This window comes from Heptranchias perlo, chromosome 26 (genome assembly GCF_035084215.1).
Source record: "Heptranchias perlo isolate sHepPer1 chromosome 26, sHepPer1.hap1, whole genome shotgun sequence".
Classification (NCBI taxonomy): Eukaryota; Metazoa; Chordata; class Chondrichthyes; order Hexanchiformes; family Hexanchidae; genus Heptranchias; species Heptranchias perlo.
The window spans coordinates 43,609,316-43,631,312 of NC_090350.1; the positions used below are offsets into that span (position 1 = coordinate 43,609,316).

Consider the following 21,997-nt stretch of genomic DNA (forward strand, 5'->3'; position numbering starts at 1 on the left):
TCACTCGTGAGTTATACGTGAAATCACAAACCATCATTTATAGCCTTTAGTCGCACCCTACCAATGGCACCGTGTGCATCATACAGCAGCCGGGAGTTATACAAACCCTCAGCTACAGGACCAAACGGCCTGCACTGAACAGAAAGAAAAATCCCCCTTTCACCACAGCTGCCATCACACTCACCAGGAGAAGGAGGCTGTATCTTTGGTTGTTGCTTTTTGGAATCTGTGGCAAAGATGTCTGGTGGAGGATCCTCCCCTCGCTCGATCTTGCACTCGAAGGCAAACAGACACTGGATATACTGTTTCTTTAGAGAGCTGGCTGCACTGCTCGAGGTGCCCACGCTCAGATTTGTGGCCAGCTCGCGCCATTTTTTGTTTTTATTCACCTGCACAACAAGAAGTGGTTGTTTAGTGTCACGGTACGTGTTGGTTTACATCAGGGAGCAGCTCCGAGGCTCCCAGTGAGCTGTCTTTGCTGGACAATGCATTAGATCAGTTGGAATCTGGGAATGGGCTACAATTCCAGCACGGAAGCTTGCACCACATCACTCCACTCAAATTCACTCCACTCCGGGTCAGAGCTCTGCTGAGGTTACACAATCCATCTCTGGTCAGCCGCATTGAAGTAACTTCAAAATCCCAAACAGTAAACACTAGCATGCTGCAATTCCACACCCATCAGGATTTACAACTCCCAATCAGCAAATCTGACTGGACTGTACCAGGATTTCAAGACTCTTTGGAACAAGGACTCACCGTTACACACCACAGTCTAAACACTTAAACCTGCTGCACTTAACTGGCGTCGGAACCACAGAATCCACAGTAATGACAAAAAAAAACTTAAAACCAAAAGCATTGAAGGGCTGCATGTGGTCAATCTACACAGGTGCTGAAAATCATTCACCTATCAAGATATTTAAAAATATTTAACCAACAGCAACAAAAGCACTTCGATCCACGGAATACGTCCAAACTGGGTTATCATAGTTTAACTGACACTCCAGTGCAATACTGAGGGAGTGCTGCACTGTCGGAGGCGCAGTCTTTCGGATGAGACTTTAAACAGACTACCCTCAGGTGGATGTAAAAAACCCCATTGCACTATTCGAAGAGGAGCAGGGACATTCTCCCAGATATCCTGGGGCCAATATTTATCCCTCATCCAGCATCACTAACAGATTATCTGATCATTATCACATTGCTGTTTGTGGGACCTTGCTTTGTGCAAACTGGCTGCTGCATTTCCTACATTACAACAGTGACTACACTTCAATAGTACTTCATTGGGTGTAAAGCGCTTTGGGACTTCCTGGAGTATAAATGCAAGTTCTTTCTTTTAACTAAACGTCATGTTCCGGGTATGTCCTGGGAAGGATCAGTGTCGAGTGGCAGATCAATCTCGAGACCTGCCCAGTGGAAGCACTGCTCAGCACTTGTACCCACAATCTAGGTACCCCAACAAGCCCAGCAGCTTTACAGAAAGCCCCCTGCTGAAATGGTACAATCACTGCTGGCACCAAGGCTGCTCTTCATGGACATCGAAAGTTGATCAGATTGCAATTGGTCAGAATGGTCAAATAAGAATCTTCATCAAGACTATCTACGTCCACAAGATTTAGAAAAGGAACTCAAAGATTTTAAAGAATGTTGTAATTTCTTGTATAAAATGTATTTATGTATTTTTTCCTCTCAGTGAGCTATCATACCTGTCTTCAATCTGCCTGGACTTGTGTCAAGAATGAGGGTAGCTTTGTGTCAGGCCACCCCAGACTTCATATTGGCTGGCCACTAGAAGACATTAGGAACCATCAATGTTGCCCCGGGTATTTGGTCTTTCACCTTGTCCCTTCCCAATTATAGGGAGGCACCACAGCCCCTGCTCAGCACCTTTCAGTCGGTACGGCTCAAATCAAGCAGCAAGCTGAATAGCAGATTGACGCTGAACTCGCCCACTCTACAGTGCCGAATGCTTGAGTCCACTCTACAGTGCCGAATGCTTGAGTCCAATTTCTTACTCAATTTGAACTGCAAGGGAACAGTTTCTGAAATATAACTGCTTCACAGAGCTATGAATGGAACCCTGTATTTCTGTTGATGAGGTGAGAAGCACTGTTTGCACAGGCCATCTTATGTGCATGTCTGCCCCCGCACGCAGCTGTGCGTCACTTGCCCAAAGAGTATTCACCCAACAAAAAGCTCAATTGAATCGTATTTAGTTAATGGGGCAGTGAGGGGAGATGGGCATGGGATTTTAAACAAATCCATCTCAGGACACATTACGGAATTAGCTTCCACCAGAACAGCATCCAAAAAGGCTGACCCCTGATTTAATCTATAATTACTCGGCTGGAATTACTGATGAACACCAGGCCTTTGGAAGCATTTACTTTCCTAAGGAAGGGTGTGCTCTGTGTACAATGAGTTAGAGGGTGATGGTATTATTCTAACAAGCTATCGGTAAATACTCTTGAGCATCCCAAACTACTAAGTGCTGCTGGGAAGAAAGAGTTTGCAGGGTTTCTATCACAGAATGTTCTCAGGGACTGGGATGCATCACCCATTCAGCTGGATTGGACTTCCAATCCAAACCAGTCTGAAGGAAATGAGTTGTCTGCTTCCAGTGCCTGCCAATGTGCAATACAGAGCCCAGCCCACCACCAGGCAAGGCCCACAAATCAGCACTCAAGCCAATACATCACTGTGCATGTGACCTGATGAAAACGGTTCACATTCAGTAATAACAGGTTCACTACCAACAAGCCTGACTGCACCAAACCTGGGCCATAAAGGGGAAGGGCCTAATTCCCAGAGGGGATCAGTCAACCAACCCACTGTTTTTGTGCATCATAGCAGCTCACCCCAGATTCACTGGTAGGGATGCAGGAAACTAACGATGGGAAGGAAACAAGTTGGAGAGCATTAAAAATAAAACAGCCAAGACAGGGCTTCATTGTAGAATAATAGTTTAAAAAGTCCATGAAGTTGAGCAACCTGAATCCCTGCTGAAGCCTTTCTTCACACCTACCTGCGTTAGTCCCCCAATATCCTTGACGGACATGTAGAGTCGATAAAGGTCCAGCGGCTTCCTGCCGACCGCAGGGAGGTTCGTCATCATCGCGCCTTTCTCTTCCATAAAGGCAAAATACCTATCGATCCACATCTTGCGCTCTGGCTCCGCACCCAGCTCGTACAGTTTAGTGATCTTCTCATTAGTAGTCGTGGAAGAGCTGGTCTTCTGCAAAGAGACGGGTTGGTCAATTACTGAGCATTAGAGACCCCGACAACAAAGTCCCAATTTTTTTTTATTATGCGTTCATAGGACGTGGGCTTTGCTGGCAAGGCCAGCATTTATTACCCATCCCTAATTACCCTTAAGGTGGTGGTGAGCCGCCTTCTTGAACCGCTGCAGTCCGTGTGGTGACGGTTCTCCCACAGTGCTGTTAGGGAGGGAGTTCCAGGATTTAGACCCAGCGACGATGATGGAACGGCGATATATTTCCAAGTCGAGATGGTGTGTGACTTAGAGGGGAATGTGCATGGACTGCTTCATTATCTGACGGGTTTCAAATGGAACTGAACACTGCAATCATCTGCGAATATCCCTATTACTGACCTTATGATGGAGGGAAGGTCATTGATGAAGCAGCTGAAGATGGTTGGGCCTAGGACACTGCCTGAGGAACTCCTGCAGCAATGTCCTGGGGCTGAGATGATTGGCCTCCAACAACCACTACCATCTTCCTTTGTGCTAGGTATGACTCCAGCCACTGGAGAGTTTTCCCCGGTTCCCATTGATGTCAATTTTACTCGGGCTCCTTGGTGTCACACTGTGTCAAATGCTGCCTTGATGTCAATGGCAGTCACTCTCACCTCACCTCTGGAATTCAGCTCTTTTGTCCAAGTTTGGACCAAGGCTGTAATGAGGTCTGGAGCAGAGTGGTCCTGGCGAAACCGAAACTGAGCATTGGTGAGCAGGTTATTGGTGAGTAAGTGCCGCTTGATTTTCCACATTGTCGGGTAGATGCCAGTGTTGTAGCTGTACTAGAACAGCTTAGCTAGAGGCGCAGCTAGTTCTGAAGCCAGGAAACAGTCAGCTCGAGGCCGCACAGAGCCCAAAGAGACTAACCCCTTATCCAAACACAGAAAAATAAGCTGCGTGAGACCTGCTGCCCACACAATTAGCCTGTTGGTACAGTATTCAGGTTCTTCAATGGATTGAAATAGTCACCACAAAAGCAAAACCATCCTGTACATACAGATGCAAAACCAGAGACAATCGGCAACAGACTGGCATTGAAGCAAGTGCACTACAGGCGAGGCAGAATCGACACAAGCTACTTCAGCACCTCGTGGATTTTCATACTCAACATGTCACCTGTTTTATCCGATCGCAAACCCAAGCTAAGAAACCGAGTGCTGAAAACTATACCCACTTATTGCAATCAAATCACACAGCAGAAAGTTCCACTGACCTTTCACTTATATTTGAGTGAAGCCCTTTGTAAGCACAGCCCTGAGGTTGTACATTTTTGTAACTGTACATACAAAATATACCAGCCCTAAACCATCAACACATTTAATAAGGGCTCATTGAAATCTACTGATGTTCTGGAGCTTAACAGTTGAATGCACAGAATCTGGTTTGGTGGATGAACAGTGCATGGAGTGTATAGAGGAACCCTCAAACTCTTGAGGGCAGGTTCCGATTATACTGGAGAAACCTTATTCTCTTTGGGCATCTGATAAATCTGGACATTCTACAGGTGGTTAACTAAAAACGGGATCAAATACGTGGATAAACTCATGGGTCACACTTCTTACTGACTCATTTATCCTTTGGGGCGAATCCTTCAGTCCTCAAACAGTGGACGATTTGCCTGTACGGCTACAACAGTTTATAGCAAGGGTTTTTGAAGTTACGGTCTAATTAGAATATTGTGCACAAACTAACATCACATCACATCCTCACTCGTCCCATAAGACGAAGAACAGAGCTCTAAGGATATCCATACATCTGACCAGCAGTAAACTCCTCCCCGGAATTTGTTAATTATCTGAAGGGAAGGGAACTAGATGGCATGGTGTTAGAATAAGGACCTTCTTCAAAACTAGTCCAGGTGATGAGGATGAAGATCTCTGCAAGAATCTTTTGTGAAATTAACTTTGACAGTTTCTAAAGGGCATGGTCCCAAAATTCAACACACAAAGGCAAACCCATTCAGACAGGCCACAGAAGATGATTGGTGTTATACAGAAAGGCACCTGAACGCACAGCTTTTCAAACTGGGGTCTCCAGCCCCGAGGGAATCTTAGAAGGTCCACAAAGTCATTAAGATCGGTTAGTGCCATCCGATTTATGTATTTTTTTGACGTACTACCACATGCCGCTGTATGCTGATAACAGCGCTCTCTGCTTTCCTTTGAGTGGATGACACGGTCTTTGGGAATTAAGGTTGGGGGTCCCCTTGAGCGTATCAACATTAGCAGGAGGGTCCCCACTCCAAAAAGTTGGACAAACAATGCACTAATACAAAGACTGAGGTTCGAAGTAAGGCTAATTGTTGGGACACAGCAAAGGGAGTTTTACTCACATCAGAGATGTGCTGCACTTGGCCCAGTGCCAATCGACGCCGGCAATGCCGAGCCGGTGCCAATCGACGCCGGCAATGCCGAGCCGGTGCCAATCGACGCCGGCAATGCCGAGCCGGTGCCAATCGACGCCGGCAATGCCGAGCCGGTGCCAATCGACGCCGGCAATGCCGAGCCGGTGCCAATCGACGCCGGCAATGCCGAGCCGGTGCCAATCGACGCCGGCAATGCCGAGCCGGTGCCAATCGACGCCGGCAATGCCGAGCCGGTGCCAATCGACGCCGGCAATGCCGAGACGGTGCCAATCGACGCCGGCAATGCCGAGCCGGTGCCAATCGACGCCGGCAATGCCGAGCCGGTGCCAATCGACGCCGGCAATGCCGAGCCGGTGCCAATCGACGCCGGCAATGCCGAGCCGGTGCCAATCGACGCCGGCAATGCCGAGCCGGTGCCAATCGACGCCGGCAATGCCGAGCCGGTGCCAATCGACGCCGGCAATGCTGAGCCGGTGCCAATTGACGCCGGCAATGGGTGCCAGGAAGTGTAAAATGCTCAATCCTCAACAATGGCAATCCTTCATTCCATGAGCTCAAATTATCAGGAATAAATTAAACACAATGTTCATATCGTAGCTCAGGCACAGTGGAGTAGATCAAAGTCCGAGTCGGGCAGCAGCCGTTCTTTGTGAAGAACGGCACCATTAATTCTTCTCATCTAGTTCCCAAGTAACAGCTGAGTTTTGAAAACTGGGCACCCGGTACTGCCCGCCACCCCACACCACGGTCTCACCTTTGACTTGGGCTCAGCCTTCGTCATTCCGTCCGCCTTGTTGTTTGCTTTCTGTGTTGGCGGTAACTTTCCTTCTCCAAGCGCCATCATCTCCGGACTGGGAGTCATTCCTACAGGAAGGCAAGGGAGTGCTGTTAAATACTCGGCCAGTACAGGATTAACCACTCGCCAGGAGCCTAATGTACAAACACAAAGATTAGCTGTACAGTTTTTTCTTTTGTGCTAACAAGGTTAGTTTTCCTCTGGGTTTCCTGCACATTCTTTGCAAAGCACCAACCCACACTGGCAGTTTATTGCAACTGTGCAACGTGACAGTTAGGAACATTGCATTTGCTAAACAGGAGCGTTAGTGGTAACCGTGGGTTTAGGTGTCAGCTTGGCTCTGTTGGTAGAACTCTCACCCGAGTCAGTATGTGGTGTGTTCAAGCTCCATTCAAGGTCCTCAGCAAGTAATCTTGGCTGACACTCAAGTGCAGTACTGAGGGAGTGCCGCATTGCTGAAGATGCCATTTTTTGGATATGTTAAGCCAAGGCCTCGAATGCCTACTTTTTTTATTTGTTCATGGGATGTGGGCGTCACTGGCGAGGCCGGCATTTATTGCCCATCCCTAATTGCCCTTCAAGTGGTGGTGAGCCGCCTTCTTGAACCGCTGCAGTCCGTGTGGTGATGGTTCTCCCACAGTACTGTTAGGAAGGGAGTTCCAGGATTTTGACCCAGCAACGATGAAGGAACGGCGATATATTTCCAAGTTGGGATGGTGTGTGATTTGGTAGATGTAAAAGATCCCATGCACTAATCAAAGATTAGGGAGCTCTCCTTGTGTCTTGGCCAATATTTATCCACAAACATCATCATTCACACACCATCCGGCCTTGGAAATATATCGCCGTTCCTTCATCGTCGCTGGGTCAAAATCCTGGAACTCCCTTCCTAACAGCACTGTGGGAGAACCTTCACCACACGGACTGCAGCGGTTCAAGAAGGCGGCTCACCACCACCTTCTCAAGGGCAATTAGGGATGGCCAATAAATGCCGGCCTTGCCAGTGAAGCCCACATCCCATGAACAAATAAAAAAACCAGATCAACTGACTGGTTACCTGATTTGTTATGAGGGGCCTTGCTGGGCACAAATTGGCTGCTATGTTTGTCTACATAGCAACAGCAGTGTCGTCACGTCAAAAGTAATTCACTGGCTGTCAATCGCTTTGCTATGGTGCCATAGACATGCAAATTCTCTCTTACCACAGTCCTTTCCAACAAAATGCTCAATACATTTACAGCATCAATATTTCTAACAGACTTATAATTCTGTTTAGCCTACAGAAAATTCTGTACCATATTTTAAAACAAAATTTATAAGGTTCACTGCTACTTTAAGCACAACATACTTCAAAGCCTCAACAACTTGGGGTACAAGAATCTCAAATACCCCAGAGCCACTCTGAGGCACTGTTTACACAACTCTCACTGGCGCAGACGAGGACCTGGTACAGGTACTAAAGTAGTCAAACTTAGTGGGAGGATAGAAGATTGGGAAGTCTTCAAAAGACAGCAAAAAGTAACGAAAGGATTGATTAAGAAAGGGAAGATAGATTATGAAAATAAATTAGCAAAAAATATAAAAACAGATAGCAAGAGTTTCTACAGTTATATAAAAAGAAAAAGGGTGGCTGAGGCAGACGTAGGTCCTTTAGAGGATGAGACCAGGAAATTAATGGTGGGAAACATGGAGATGGCAAAAATGCTGAACAAATATTTTGTTTCAGTCTTTACGGTAGAGGACACTAAGAATATCCCAACACTGGACAAACAGGGGGCTCGAGGGGGGGAGGAGCTAAATACGATTAAAATCACTAAGGAATTGGTACTCAGTAAATTAATGGGACTCAAGGCGGATAAATCCCCTGGACCTGATGGCTTACATCCCAGGGTCTTGAGGGAAGAGGCAGTAGGGATTGTGGATGCTTTGGTAATAATTTTCCAAAATTCTCTGGACTCGGCAAAGGTCCCGGCAGATTGGAAAACTGCTAATGTAACACCCTTATTTAAAAAGGGTAGTAGGCAGAAGGCTGGAAATTATAGAGCAGTTAGCCTAACATCTGTGGTGGGTAAAATTTTGGAGTCTATTATTAAGGAGACAGTAACGGAACATTTGGATAAACATAATTTAATAGGACAAAGTCAGCATGGCTTTACGAAGGGGAAGTCATGTCTGACAAATTTGCTTGAGTTCTTTGAGGATATAACGTACAGGGTGGATAAAGGGGAACCAGTGGACGTAGTGTATTTGGACTTCCAGAAGGCATTCGACAAGGTGCCACATAAAAGATTATTGCTCAAGATAAAGAATCACTGGATTGGGGGTAATATTCTGGCATGGGTGGAGGATTGGTTATCTAACAGGAAGCAGAGAGTTGGGATAAATGGTACATTCTCGGACTGGCAACCAGTAGCCAGTGGTGTTCCGCAGGGGTCGGTGCTGGGTCCCCAACTCTTTACAATCTATATTAACGATTTGGAGGAGGGGACCGAGTGTAACATATCAAAGTTTGCAGATGATACAAAGATGGGAGGGAAAGTAGAGAGTGAGGAGGACATAAAAAACCTACAAGGGGATATAGACAGGCTGGGTGAGTGGGCGGAGATTTGGCAGATGCAATACAATATTGGAAAATGTGAGGTTATGCACTTTGGCAGGAAAAATCGGAGAGCAAGTTATTATCTTAATGGCGAGAAACTGGAAAGTACTGCAGTACAAAGGGATCTGGGGGTCCTAGTGCAAGAAAATCAAAAAGTTAGTTTGCAGGTGATCAAGAAGGCCAACGAAATGTTGGCTTTTATTGCTAGGGGGATAGAATATAAAAACAGGGAGGTATTGCTGCAGTTACATAAGGTATTGGTGAGACCGCACCTGGAATACTGCATACAGTTTTGGTCTCCATACTTAAGACATACTTGTTCTCGAGGCAGTACAAAGAAGGTTCACTCGGTTAATCCTGGGGATGAGGGGGTGGACGTATGAGGAGAGGTTGAGTAGATTGGGACTCTACTCATTGGAGTTCAGAAGAATGAGAGGCGATCTTATTGAAACATATAAGATTGTGAAGGGGCTTGATCGGGTGGATGCGGTAAGGATGTTCCCAAGGATGGGTGAAACTAGAGCTAGGAGGCATAATCTTAGAATAATGGGCTGCTCTTTCAAAACTGCTGCTGGTTGACATGCAGTGAATCAGTAGTTCCTGCACAGACGCTGCATGTACAACCCAAATAGCACAGATATCCCCTTAAAATCAGCTTGAATAATTTTAAGACAAGAAAATCAGGAATGAGAAAAGTTGCCAATTGGTCTCAATTGAATTCTCTTGTCTGGGATTCTGTTCCACTAAAGCCATAAGTAAGGTTAGTCCTGCCTTTATGTGCACCTATCCTGTGATCTCTAACTTAGCTCAAAGTACGTGACATCTCAACTCATGTCCTACAGCCCTATGCTCACAGAATCGTAGAAAGGTTACAGCACAGAAGGAAAGCCATTTGGCCCATCATGTCTGTGCTGGCTCTATGCAAGAGCAATCCAGCTAGTCCCACTCCCCCGCCCTATCCCCGTAGCCCTGCAATTTTTTTCTTTTCAAGTACTTATCCAATTCCGTTTTGAAGGACATGATTGAATCTGCCTCCACCACCCCCTCAGGCAGTGTATTCCAGATCGCAACCAACTGCTGTGTAAAAAAAGTTTTTCCTCATGTCACCTTTGGTACTTTTGCTAATCACCTTAAATCTGTGTCTTCTGGTTCTTGATCCCTCCGCCAATGGGAACAGTTTCTCTCGCTACTCTGTCTGGACCCTTCATGATTTTGAACATTCTATCAAATCTCCTCTCAACCTTCTCTGTTTCAAATAGAACAGCCCCAGCTTCTCCAGTCTATCCACGTAACTAAAGTCCCAATCCCTGGAATCATTCTAGTAAATCTCTTCTGCACCCTCTCTAAGGCCTTCACATCTTTCCTAAAGTGCGGTGCCCAGAACTGGACACAATACTCCAGCTGTGGCCGAACCAGTGTTTTATAAAGGTTCATCATGACTTCCATACTTTTGTACTCTGTGCCTCTATTTACAAAGCCCAGGATCCCGTATGCTTTTTTAACCACTTTCTCAACCTCCCCTGCCACCTTCAATGATCTGTGCACATAAACCCCCAGATCTCTCTGTTCCTGACCCCTTTTAGAATTGTGCTCTCCAGTTTATATTGCCTCTCCTCATTCTTCCTACCGAAATGTATCACTTCGCATTTTTCTGTGATAAATTTCATCCGCCAAGCGTCTGCCCATTCCACCAGCCTGTCAATATCCTCTTGAAGTCTATCACCATCCTCCTCACTGTTTACTACCATTCCAAGTTTTGTCTCGTGCAAATTTTGAAATTGTGCCCTGTACATCCAAGTCCAAGTCATTAATATATATCAAGAAAAGCAGTGGTCCCAGCACCGACCCCTGGGGAACACCACTGTACACCTCCCTCCAGTCTGAAAAACAATCGTTCACCATCACTCTCTGTTTCCTGTCCCTTAGCCCATTCTGTATCCATGTTGCTACTGCCCCCTTTATTCCATGGGCTGCAATCTTGATGATAAGCCTACCATGCGGCAATTTATTAAATGCCTTTTGAAAGTCCATATACACCACATCAAATGCATTGCCCTCATCGACCCTCTCTGTTACCTCATCTAAAAACTCTATGAAGTTAGTTAAACACGATTTGCCTTTAACAAATCCGTGCTGGCTTTCCCTAATCAATCCACACTCGTCCGTGTGACTATTAATTCTGTCCCGGATTATCGTTTCTAAAAGTTTCCCCACCACTGAGGTTAAACTGACTGGCCTGTAGTTGCTGGGTTTATCCTTACACCCTTTTTTGAACAAGGGTGTAACATTTGCAATTCTCCAGTTCTCTGGCACCACCCCCATATCTAAGGATGTTTGGAAGATTACGGCCAGTACCTCCACAATTTCCACCCTTACTTCTCTCAGCAACCTAGGACGCATCCCATCCAGACTGGGTGACTTATCTACTTTAAGTACAGCCAGCCTTTCTAGTACCTCCTCTATCAATTTTTAGTCCATCCAGTATCTCAACTATATCTTCCTTCCTGAGACTCTGGCAGCATCTTCTTCCTTGGTAAAGACAGATACAAAGTACTCATTTAGTACCTCGGCCATCCCCTCTGCCTCCATGAGTAGATCTCCTTTATGGTCCCTAATCGGCCCCACCCCTCCTCTTACTACCCGTTTACTGTTTACATGCCTGTAGAAGACTTTTGGATTCCCTTTTATGTTGGCTGCTTGTCTATTCTCATTGTCCAAGTTAACTATTCTGTTTACCTCCTTGGGCTTTTCTCCAGCAAAAATGAGTTTAGTCGTTTGAGCATTTCTTTACAACTTAGTCCTCAAGGCCTGGACTCATTCTGCTCAGTGCTCTCTATATCCTTTATGAAGTAAGGCAACAATTCTGGTAGTCTGCAGTACTGGCCTCACCACTGATCTGTACGATGTCAGTATAATTTGTTCTGACATTTGCCTTATCTACAGCTAATGAATATATTTCCTTTAATAAAGAAAGAAAAGGAAGGAAGGGGAAAAGGAAGAAAAGAAAAGGAAAAGGAAGAAGAACTCCCATTTCTACAGCGCCTTTCACAACCTCAGGACGTCCCAAAATGCTTTACAGCCAATGAGGCACTTTTGCAGTTTAGTCACTTGTAATGTAGGAAACGCAGCAGCCAATTTGCACACAGCAAGATCCCACAAACAGCGATGAGATAAATGACTAGATAATCTGTTTCAGTGATGTTGGTTGAGGGATAAATATTGGTCAAGACACCGGGGGATCTTTTACGTCCATCTGAGGGCAGACGGGGCCTCGGTTTAATGTCTTATGTGAAAGACGGCCCCCGATAGTGCAGCACTCCCTCAGTGCAGCGCTGGGAGCGTCTGCCTAGATTTTGTGCTCAAGTCTCGAATGGAACTTGAACCCACAACCTCTGACTCGGGTGAGAGTGCTCCCAACTGAGCCACAGCTGACAAGTGACTAGTCACTTCTACTGGCATTTGGTAAGTTTGCGATTAGTACTTCATGGTAACATTTATCTGGCAGGCCCAGAAATAAGAAGAAATAGTTAAACCAGAAACCAGAGCCATTACGGAACATTACAACGATGCCACTGTCTTACTGTACTGTGCTCATCCACTGCGGGTCTAGTACCTGTGCCCTTACCTGCAGAGCTATTCACCATGTTTCCAGCCATGGAATATGGCGAACCCTGTGGATTCATCATCCCAGCCATACTGTTCATGCCTTGACTGTAAGGAGAGCCAGCACCCATCATACCTCCCTGATTCAGGGTTGGATAACCTGGTTGCCTGCATTAAAAAAGGGGAAACATTTGAGGAACAGAAGAGTTAATCAGCACCAATCTTACGCGCATTACAAAAGATTGAGAGTATGGAGGTTTAAAGTGGTCATAAACCCACTAGGCCCGAATGGGCATGGGTTTAGACTTCCTAGTACTGCTTCCGAGGAAGATTTTCACATCCTTGTGGGCCAGCCAATTTTTAGGAAGGTGTGATTCAGATGCTTAAGTCACTGGCTCCATGTGTCATTCCAGGATTCTGGCCAATCACATGGTGCACAAAGAGCAACGGTCAACAGAGCGAGCAGAGAGACCTCACCCCTGACCCTGAGCTCCAATCATTGAAATATCGTCAAAACCGATGGTGCTAATTGGGTAACATCCCCCTACCCAAACACAAAGTTTAATATGATCAGATAATAGGATCAGGAAGAGGCCATTCAGCCCCTCGAGCCTGTTCCGCCATTCAATTAAAGCTTGGCTGATCTGTATCTCAACTCCATTTACCCGCCTTGGTTCCTTATCCAGCAAAAATCTATCAGTTTTGAAATTTTCAATTGATCCCCGGCCACTCCTTTTTGGACATGAATTTAGATTTGAGGTTAGGATCAGATCAGCCATGATCTTATTGAATGGCAGAGCAGGCTTGAGGGGCCGATTGGCCTACTCCTGCTCCTATTTCTTATGTTCTTATGTTCTCAACAGCTTTTTGGGGGAGAGTGTTCCAGATTTCCACTCCCCTTTGTGTGAAGAAGTGCTTCCTGACATCACCCCTGAACGGCCTGGCTCTAATTTTAAAGGTTATGCCCCCTTGTTCTGGACTCCCCCCACCAGAGGAAATAGTTTTGCAGTCTGATATATGGCAGCTTGCTGTACAATGCAACGGTAAATAAGAGAACTACCATGCAAGCACTGAACAAAAAAAATCATTATAAAATTAAACCCACTCGGACCAGTCATTTAAATAACATCACATTTGTTTCACAACAAACTCTGATAACAGCCATTTTGTACATTTAATATTTGAACTCCCAGATCCTGTCACCAGATCCAGCTGTGAGTTTTGTATATTGACTGATATTTGGCTTCTGTTGAACTGCTGGCCAGATTGATCCCTTGCTTTCTCCATCCTTACACCTCATTGTCAATTGTACTTTTCAGACAGTTACTATTGCTACAGGACATTGAATCTTTTGACTCATTGGACATAATAATCACGGTCACTAATTCATGGTTTTCACAGAAACACTGGCAGAATTTCTGAAAAATCCCATAATCCCACACAATACAGAATTTAATTTTTTCAATCACCAAACAGCAATCCTGAATCAATTTTAAACTAATCATTTTTTTTCACATTAACTATGGGAACAAATGACCAAATGTGAGTGTGAATTTGATGCACCAGTGACAGTGTGGTCACGAGGTTGCCCTGTGCCCTCCACAAACCCAGCGTCACACTACATGCTGAGGGTGGCATTCCACCCGGTGTCTCAGATACCAACGGGTAGAAAGACTATCCTTCCCCCCACCTCCCCCAGGAACCTGGATACAGCCGCGTCAGGCTGGAAAACTCACACCGTGTATTTACCGCCTGATACACCACAGACAGTGATTGGGCAGTTCAGAGTTGTTTACTTGCTGCAGTTCCCTCCTGCGAAACCGCACTAATCAATTCCCAGTTCAACTGCCAATCCCAATCCTCCTCATTATCGTCAGTTCACAAATAGAGACTAATTAGCCTTCTTACAATTATAGACGGTGAACCTCCAGACCTATATGCTGGCAACCTCCATACCTCCCACCCACTGCAGCATTCATCAGACTAATCCACCAGGATTTCAGTCCCGGAGATAGATGTATCCTCATACATATATACCGTAAACACCGCCAAATTCAAGGATTCACACTCCGGTACCCCCACCCTGCTCCGGTAACCCCCCCCACCAACTTTGATCAAATGAATGCTCCAGTAATCTGCTCGCAGCCACTCTGCACAATGAGCCCAGATTACAGCACCACATCTCACTGACACACATTAATAAAACAAAATGTCTCACATTCAACTTCCCACAGTATTCATTCCCCTGAAATGTCCCAGTTCATGCTCTTCTCCATTTTGTTGGTTCCCATTCCATTGTCTTCCAGTATTCTTTTAATCTTACAGCCATGCGCTCGTTGCTGCACTTACCTGTTGTGTACCGAGTTTGCTGCAGCATGCATCGCGGCAACTGCTGCATCCTGAGCCTTGCGGTTCATAGCTGGTGGCGGGCACATTCCTGAGCTCATTTGTGCCGACAGGTTCGCTGTATTCGGTGTCATATTGCCTCCGTACGGCCGGTTACCCATCGGTGTGGGTCCCATTCTCCCTGGTGGCATCCCACCATAAGGCGGCGCTGGACCCTGGCCGTGCATCTGATTGCCGGCCGTCATGGCATTCATGGTGCCCCCCAAGCCGTAGTTTGCATTGGGCATTGTGTTATAGTTGGGTTGTCTGGGATAGCCCCCTGTTTAAAAGAGAAGGTGAAAAATAAGCAGAGCAGAAATGTGCCTCAATGTATCTGCCTCAGTCCAGATAAAAGGAGTTGAAAAGAACCACCGCTCAATCCTTACATGCCAAAGAGGATTTAAAAAACTGTCTTGACGAGAAAGAACCCACAATAACTGAAGAACGTGAATTATAGAGATCAGCAGATACAGGACTGCATGTTGTCAATACTGAGGCGGGAATCTGTTATTCCCCACGCTGTAAACTCAAACACACTCGCCCCACAACCAGCCGCAGGACAGAGGTTTGACAGCAGCTCAGCACTGTAAGCAGAGTAACGACAAGGGAGAAATACAGCACAAACTGCTCACTGCCAATTTGGCAAGAGACAGCAGAGAGTGGTACAATAAAAAGGGAGGAAATCCCTTGAAGCAGACTTGGCTCTGAGTGTGGAGCTATAGAACATGTGAGTAAAGCAGCAAAGTTAATTTATCCAATTGTTAGCGTTAACAGTACAAGTGTCCACGTGGTTGAATTTACACAGCAAGTGTGCAACTGTCCAAATGAGTATCTGCAACAGCAAACTGATGAATCGCATTTGCACACATGCAATTACACTTAAACAGGTGTTCACATCTTGGGAGGCAAGTAGTACATCCATTAAGTGCCCTTCCCGTGACAAAGGGTCCAGTAATTGCAGGCGTTGAGGAGAGCAGAGATACACATCGATACACACGGCCAAAGTCCCAGCTGAGCTGTTGTCACACGAAGCAGAGACTCACCTTGAGGCCCGTACTGGGCACTTTGAGGTCCGTAATTTCCAGAGTTATTCTGCTGATACGGGCTCATCCCAGCATGCATCTGGCCTCCAGAAGATTGTCGCGGTGACAAGGCTGATCCTGTCTGTGGGGAGCTGTACTGAGGCAGCTGTGAGCTTCTCTGCATGTAGCCTGCAGAGTGGGAAAAAGACACCATTCAGTGAAAACCAGGTACGGCTTTAAACTAGCCACATAACTTACTGCAAAAGGAATTAATTGTGTGAAGCACCTAGAGACACTTTGCCTGCATGATAAGGCCCCGTATTAAGGGCAAGGATTTCTCCTCTTTCTTTTGAACACAAATGCACAAAACTTGACTAACTTCAACTGGGAAAATCCATTCCAACTAATTGCCCTTGCCCAAACAAGTAACTTCTGTGTGCAATTCTATTCACTAATCAGAGATCTGGGGTGAAATATTGATTAAAAGCTTCCCACTTGCACATTTTATCAAATATACTTTTGTTTGCCGACAGCTCAATGAACTCATGCGGTATATGAATGAGTCAGACCGACCAGAATAGTCCCATTTGGCTGGTCTCAGTAGTTGAGGCAGAGACCAATGCACCTTTGAAGGGAGGTGTAGATAGACATTGAAAATTGGAAAAGATACAGGGCTATGGGGAGAGAACAGCCAGTGAAATTAGGTTTTGGATTACTCCAAGGAGTGAGCATGGACACCATAAGTGGAATGGTCTCCTTCTGTTCTGTAAACTCCTGTGCAGCAGTAATTGGGGCGCTACAGGTACCAGAGTGCGACTGACACCTCAAACTGTATCACAGCAAGGACCACACAGTCAGGAGAGGGAAAGAGTTTGCCAGAAAAAGAACACCTTCGATTGTAACACTAGTTTGCATACCATTTCCTGCCAGTATTAAGGCGGCTGCGTTTTGGCAAACTGCAGCAATGGCACCGCTAGTCCGCATGTTCATTCGTTTTTGTCCACGGGAGTAAATTATTTCAGCTGGAGTAGTGAACACAGATTGAATATGGTATTCTCAGTATAGTTAGCTGTGAACTCACCTCGTTCCTGCCCCATAGCCGACGGGTTCATGACAGGATGCAGAATTCCATCTGATTGACCGCTCGGAGGGCGTGGTGGCATATTACCTAGCATGCAAACAATTTACAACAAGTTACTCATTACCCAAAGGAACGAGGGAGCATTGCTGCAGGATGCTCCCCCCTCCTCACTCCTCACCCACTATTTAAATTCTACCTCCTCTGCTGGCTGGATGGGGTGGGAATTGGGGCTACAGCACCTTCAACAAGGAATGCAATTCAAATAGGATGAGCTGAATGCAGTTAGTTTTGTGGCTTAACAACAAATGGGCAAATCTATCCAGCTGATACATGAAGGACAGGTAGGCCTGCACCTCTAACCTGTAGCGTCCTGGTCTGGAGGCAGATGCTCAGCTGCATCAATTTGTAATGTGGGGTTTGAGGTAGGGGCTGGGGTACTGGAGGCAGGGGTGGGGGGGCAGGCAGGCTGTGAGGACTGGGTTGGGGAGATTGGGGGGAGGAGGGGGGGCTTCTGTCCATTTTGTGTAGTCCTCTTTCACAGTTGCTATTTTTACATTGAGGCCACTTTTAGTGCAGTCTGTAACATATCAGCACAACCTGTAAATAAGACCATGGGATTGGAGCTGCTGATAATGTCAAGCTGCCAAGGCAACTGCAGGACTTATTTCAGAGACAAATTCCTGCGCTCAATCCTTACTGTTGACTTGGCTAAAAGCAAAATGCAACTAATTTAGGGACAGTCCCAGGACATACTACATGCATCATCCTGCTAGCTTGTTCTGCTCTCAGTCTCTTCAAAACAGGTTACAAAGATGCTAATTAAGCTTTTCAGTTCTGAAAGTCTTGAACTTTCAGATTTCCCCCCACAATTGGTAACAAAGATAATAAAACTCGAGAGTAAGAAGAAATGACCCAGAACAGACGTAAACATTCTCATTCCATCTGATGAGGTGGGTCTTCATGCAGCAAACCTTTGCAATGAAATACACAAACGCTCCTACCTGGTACTGCTGCTGGGGACAGAGGCCCTGACCGGGACTGGGTCACACTTGCTGGCGATCCTACAGGTGAAGGTGACGGGCCACGGATTCCAGGCAGGTGTGGGGAGGTATGAGGAGAGAACGGTGACTGCGCAGGATTACTTTGCTCCCCTTGACTGCTGGAAATTCCTGATGTACTCACTCCTGGGCTCAGTGCCCCCTCTGTCCCAGTCGGCAAATCATCAATAGAACCCGACAAATCCTACAAATCCAGAAGCAGAATTAGGTCCACCTGATCTGGTTATGTAATGAAATTTGTGACAAATTCTTTTTTTTGAACTGATAAACGCGAACTTTTGCATGCACTGAAATGCTGAAAATTATTGTTTAAAGAAATGAAACCAAGCTGGACTATGCATCATGTGGAACAGTCTCCAGGGGACCAGACTCGTTAGACACTATAAAATACAAGCTACAGTTTCCTTCATTAATGAGCGGAAGCAATCATCTGAACAGAGTCCAACAAAACCCCCTCTTACCGCACAACTCCCAGTTCATGCTATTCTTGTGTGTTGATCTCCAGACAGCAGCCTCTAGCTGGTAGGGAACTGCTAGTAAACCAAGCACACCAAAACCAGCCCCCAATACCAACACTGCCCTGTGTTCAATCAATGGAGAAAAACTATGTCAGGACCACCTCGTCCCTCCCTCCACACCAGTGGATGACCAACTGGCCTCTCCCTCCCTCCGCACCCACAGTGGATGACCAACTGGCCTCTCCCTCCCTCCGCACCCACAGTGGATGACCAACGGGCCTCTCCCTCCCTCCGCACCCACAGTGGATGACCAACGGGCCTCTCCCTCCCCCGCCAGTGGATGACCAACGGGCCTCTCCCTCCCCCGCCAGTGGATGACCAACGGGCCTCTCCCTCCCCCGCCAGTGGATGACCAACGGGCCTCTCCCTCCCCCGCCAGTGGATGACCAACGGGCCTCTCCCTCCCCCGCCAGTGGATGACCAACGGGCCTCTCCCTCCCCCGCCAGTGGATGACCAACGGGCCTCTCCCTCCACACCAGTGGATGACCAACGGGCCTCTCCCTCCCCCGCCAGTGGATGACCAACGGGCCTCTCCCTCCACACCAGTGGATGACCAACGGGCCTCTCCCTCCACACCAGTGGATGACCAACGGGCCTCTCCCTCCCTCCACACATAGTCCACCTGAAACTGGTCATGGTGAACAGCCGCAGAGTCTGAGATTTGGGCAGCAATGTGTCAGAAAGGTGTCCGGCACCAATTAACTCAAAAGATGCAAAAAAGGTCAGGAGTCAGAAATCACCTACAATATATCCGGAATAACTCAATATTTCTTTAGCATGATAAAAATATTAAACAGAAATATTTGCTTTGGGACAGCTGCTTTTATACTGCATCAACTGCAAAGAAAAACTTGAGTTTATATCGTGCTCAATCGGCCCTCTGCAAAATATCCCAAAGCAATTCACATACAACGAGTTACTCCAAAATGCAGCGACTTATGTTGGCAAATGTGGCAACGATCTTCTACATGGGGAGATGGCAATGAGATGGCACAGCTGCACACGCGAGGGTGCGCGCGAACACGGCACAGCTGCACACGCGAGGGTGCGCGCGAACACGGCACAGCTGCACACGCGAGGGTGCGCGCGAACACGGCACAGCTGCACACGCGAGGGTGCGCGCGAACACGGCACAGCTGCACACGCGAGGGTGCGCGCGAACACGGCACAGCTGCACACGCGAGGGTGCGCGCGAACACGGCACAGCTGCACACGCGAGGGTGCGCGCGAACACGGCACAGCTGCACACGCGAGGGTGCGCGCGAACACGGCACAGCTGCACACGCGAGGGTGCGCGCGAACACGGCACAGCTGCACACGCGAGGGTGCGCGCGAACACGGCACAGCTGCACACGCGAGGGTGCGCGCGAACACGGCACAGCTGCACACGCGAGGGTGCGCGCGAACACGGCACAGCTGCACACGCGAGGGTGCGCGCGAACACGGCACAGCTGCACACGCGAGGGTGCGCGCGAACACGGCACAGCTTCAAAAAAATGCCAACCGAACATCCTTTCAGCAAACAGCTTTTTAAACTTACTGCACCAGTCACCTCTCCCTTAATAAAAACAAAGGCGGCAGCACCAAGCCAACACAGGGGAGGGGGCGAGAGCCCTGGGGTGGGGGAAGAGAGAGTTGTGCGCTACATTAACCTGCTGACATGGTCACCTATTAAACACAGGGCTCACTATCCGATAACCTTGAGAGTCCAAAATGATGGAGCTGGAGTGGGTGACCCCTCACTGCTTATCTTTAAAAGCCAGCTCTGGGGATATGCTCAGGTAAAACATTCACTTTGAAGTGTGGGTGTGGGAGGTGGCTGTTCATGCTTGTTTTAAGCGTAGCCCTGGCTGGCATAGCCGTTCAGTCATGGATTACCAGACACCATCCTCTCGCAGAATGACATCATCACATCACATTTAAATTACTGGAACTACTTTTTTCTTGCTCTTTGAAAATTTGTTCAAAGCATCAGACAACAATCGAGTAATTAGCTGTCAGCTGGAGACAGCACAAGGGCCAGTTAAACCGCCCCGTGTGTACAACTCCTGCTAGAATCACAGCACAATCCAAGGCCGTGCACATTTTTAGACAAACTCATTTCCCTTTTAGAATTTTATTTTTAGTGTGATAGAGATATGTGAAAGCCCTTACAATTTACACCCCACTCATCGCTGACCATAATGCACTGCTCGGGTCAGACACATACCAGAGATACCAATTCCCACCACACACGGGCCCCCCAAAATTCAATCAGTCCCACCCCACTAGCTTGTTTCATATAACAGACTCTGCCTGAGTCAGGATCCTACAGCAAACCTGCAAAACTGGCCTCAGCCTTCTTCCAATCACTATTAATTTGTTGTTTCCGCTCTCCCCTGGACAGGCCATGACTGAGGCTCACTGTCAGGCAGCTTTTCAGCTCCCCAATACCACTGCTGCCAAGTTTGTGTCTCAGCAACCTTTAAATCAGCTCTTCCAGCCACACAGTAGTTGTGTCATCATTTAGCTAGTTACAGGACTCAAACTCATGATGAAAACCAAACTTTTATCCACATGTCTACTTCCCACACCCAGCCCCCTTAACAAGCAGAGACAGTAATCCTCAACAATCACACAACATTAAGTTACAGGAACTAACCCGGCCTGTTTCACACACAGTGCTGGCTGCTCCCAAACCACCTCACAAGATGGTGGGTAAACAAGAGAAAATGGCAGCCTCAGCTTCTCCATGTAGCCAGAGCATAAGAGGGAGACTGCCCAAGCAGACTAACTTATTCTGGTGACAAGGACTACCAGGTTGTCCCAATACATTGGATACATGTAATGAGTTAAAATTTAAATTAACTGATTGTCCTGGAATCAGCAGCATGGATACAGTTACACAGAGACGCGCACACAGTTACACACGCACAAAACTCAACACACAGAACCAGCTAACGAGTATGGCCACAGATTAACACTGCACACTGAGAATCAGCCAATGTGTGCAGAGTTTCATTACGCACACACCATTGCCCTGCTCCTGTTTTACAGCGAGCTGCTTTCATTGCGATGACAACAAATTAATTTTTAGTCTTTAATTGATCTGGCTATAGGCCGCACTGATCAAGTTGTGCTACGTTAACAGAGCTACACTACACGGGGATCACTCAGTATATTCACAGCGACGCGCAAGGGGCTGGATGCAGCTGGTAGGGAAACTACCATTAACCGGGCTTCAGGTATAAATATTCCATTAAGCAGCAGGTTACATTACTGGGACTAAAGAAGCCATGACAATGAGAAAATAATTCCTATGCTA

The 21,997-nt window shown here is 47.0% G+C and overlaps 1 protein-coding gene across 1 annotated transcript in view; it reads right to left on the minus strand.

Moving 5' to 3' along the window:
* The window catches only part of LOC137342780 (AT-rich interactive domain-containing protein 1A-like), a 68,654-nt gene that overhangs the window by 14,376 nt on the left and 32,281 nt on the right, over positions 1–21,997 (minus strand). The window contains exons 4-11 of the mRNA XM_068006958.1: positions 18,118–18,358; positions 17,117–17,203; positions 16,057–16,224; positions 14,978–15,293; positions 12,651–12,796; positions 6,385–6,494; positions 3,032–3,241; positions 185–389 (exon numbers count right to left, since the gene is read on the minus strand). Coding sequence (XP_067863059.1) covers positions 185–389; positions 3,032–3,241; positions 6,385–6,494; positions 12,651–12,796; positions 14,978–15,293; positions 16,057–16,224; positions 17,117–17,203; positions 18,118–18,358 — 1,483 coding nt within the window. The remainder of the gene's footprint in view (positions 1–184; positions 390–3,031; positions 3,242–6,384; positions 6,495–12,650; positions 12,797–14,977; positions 15,294–16,056; positions 16,225–17,116; positions 17,204–18,117; positions 18,359–21,997) is intronic.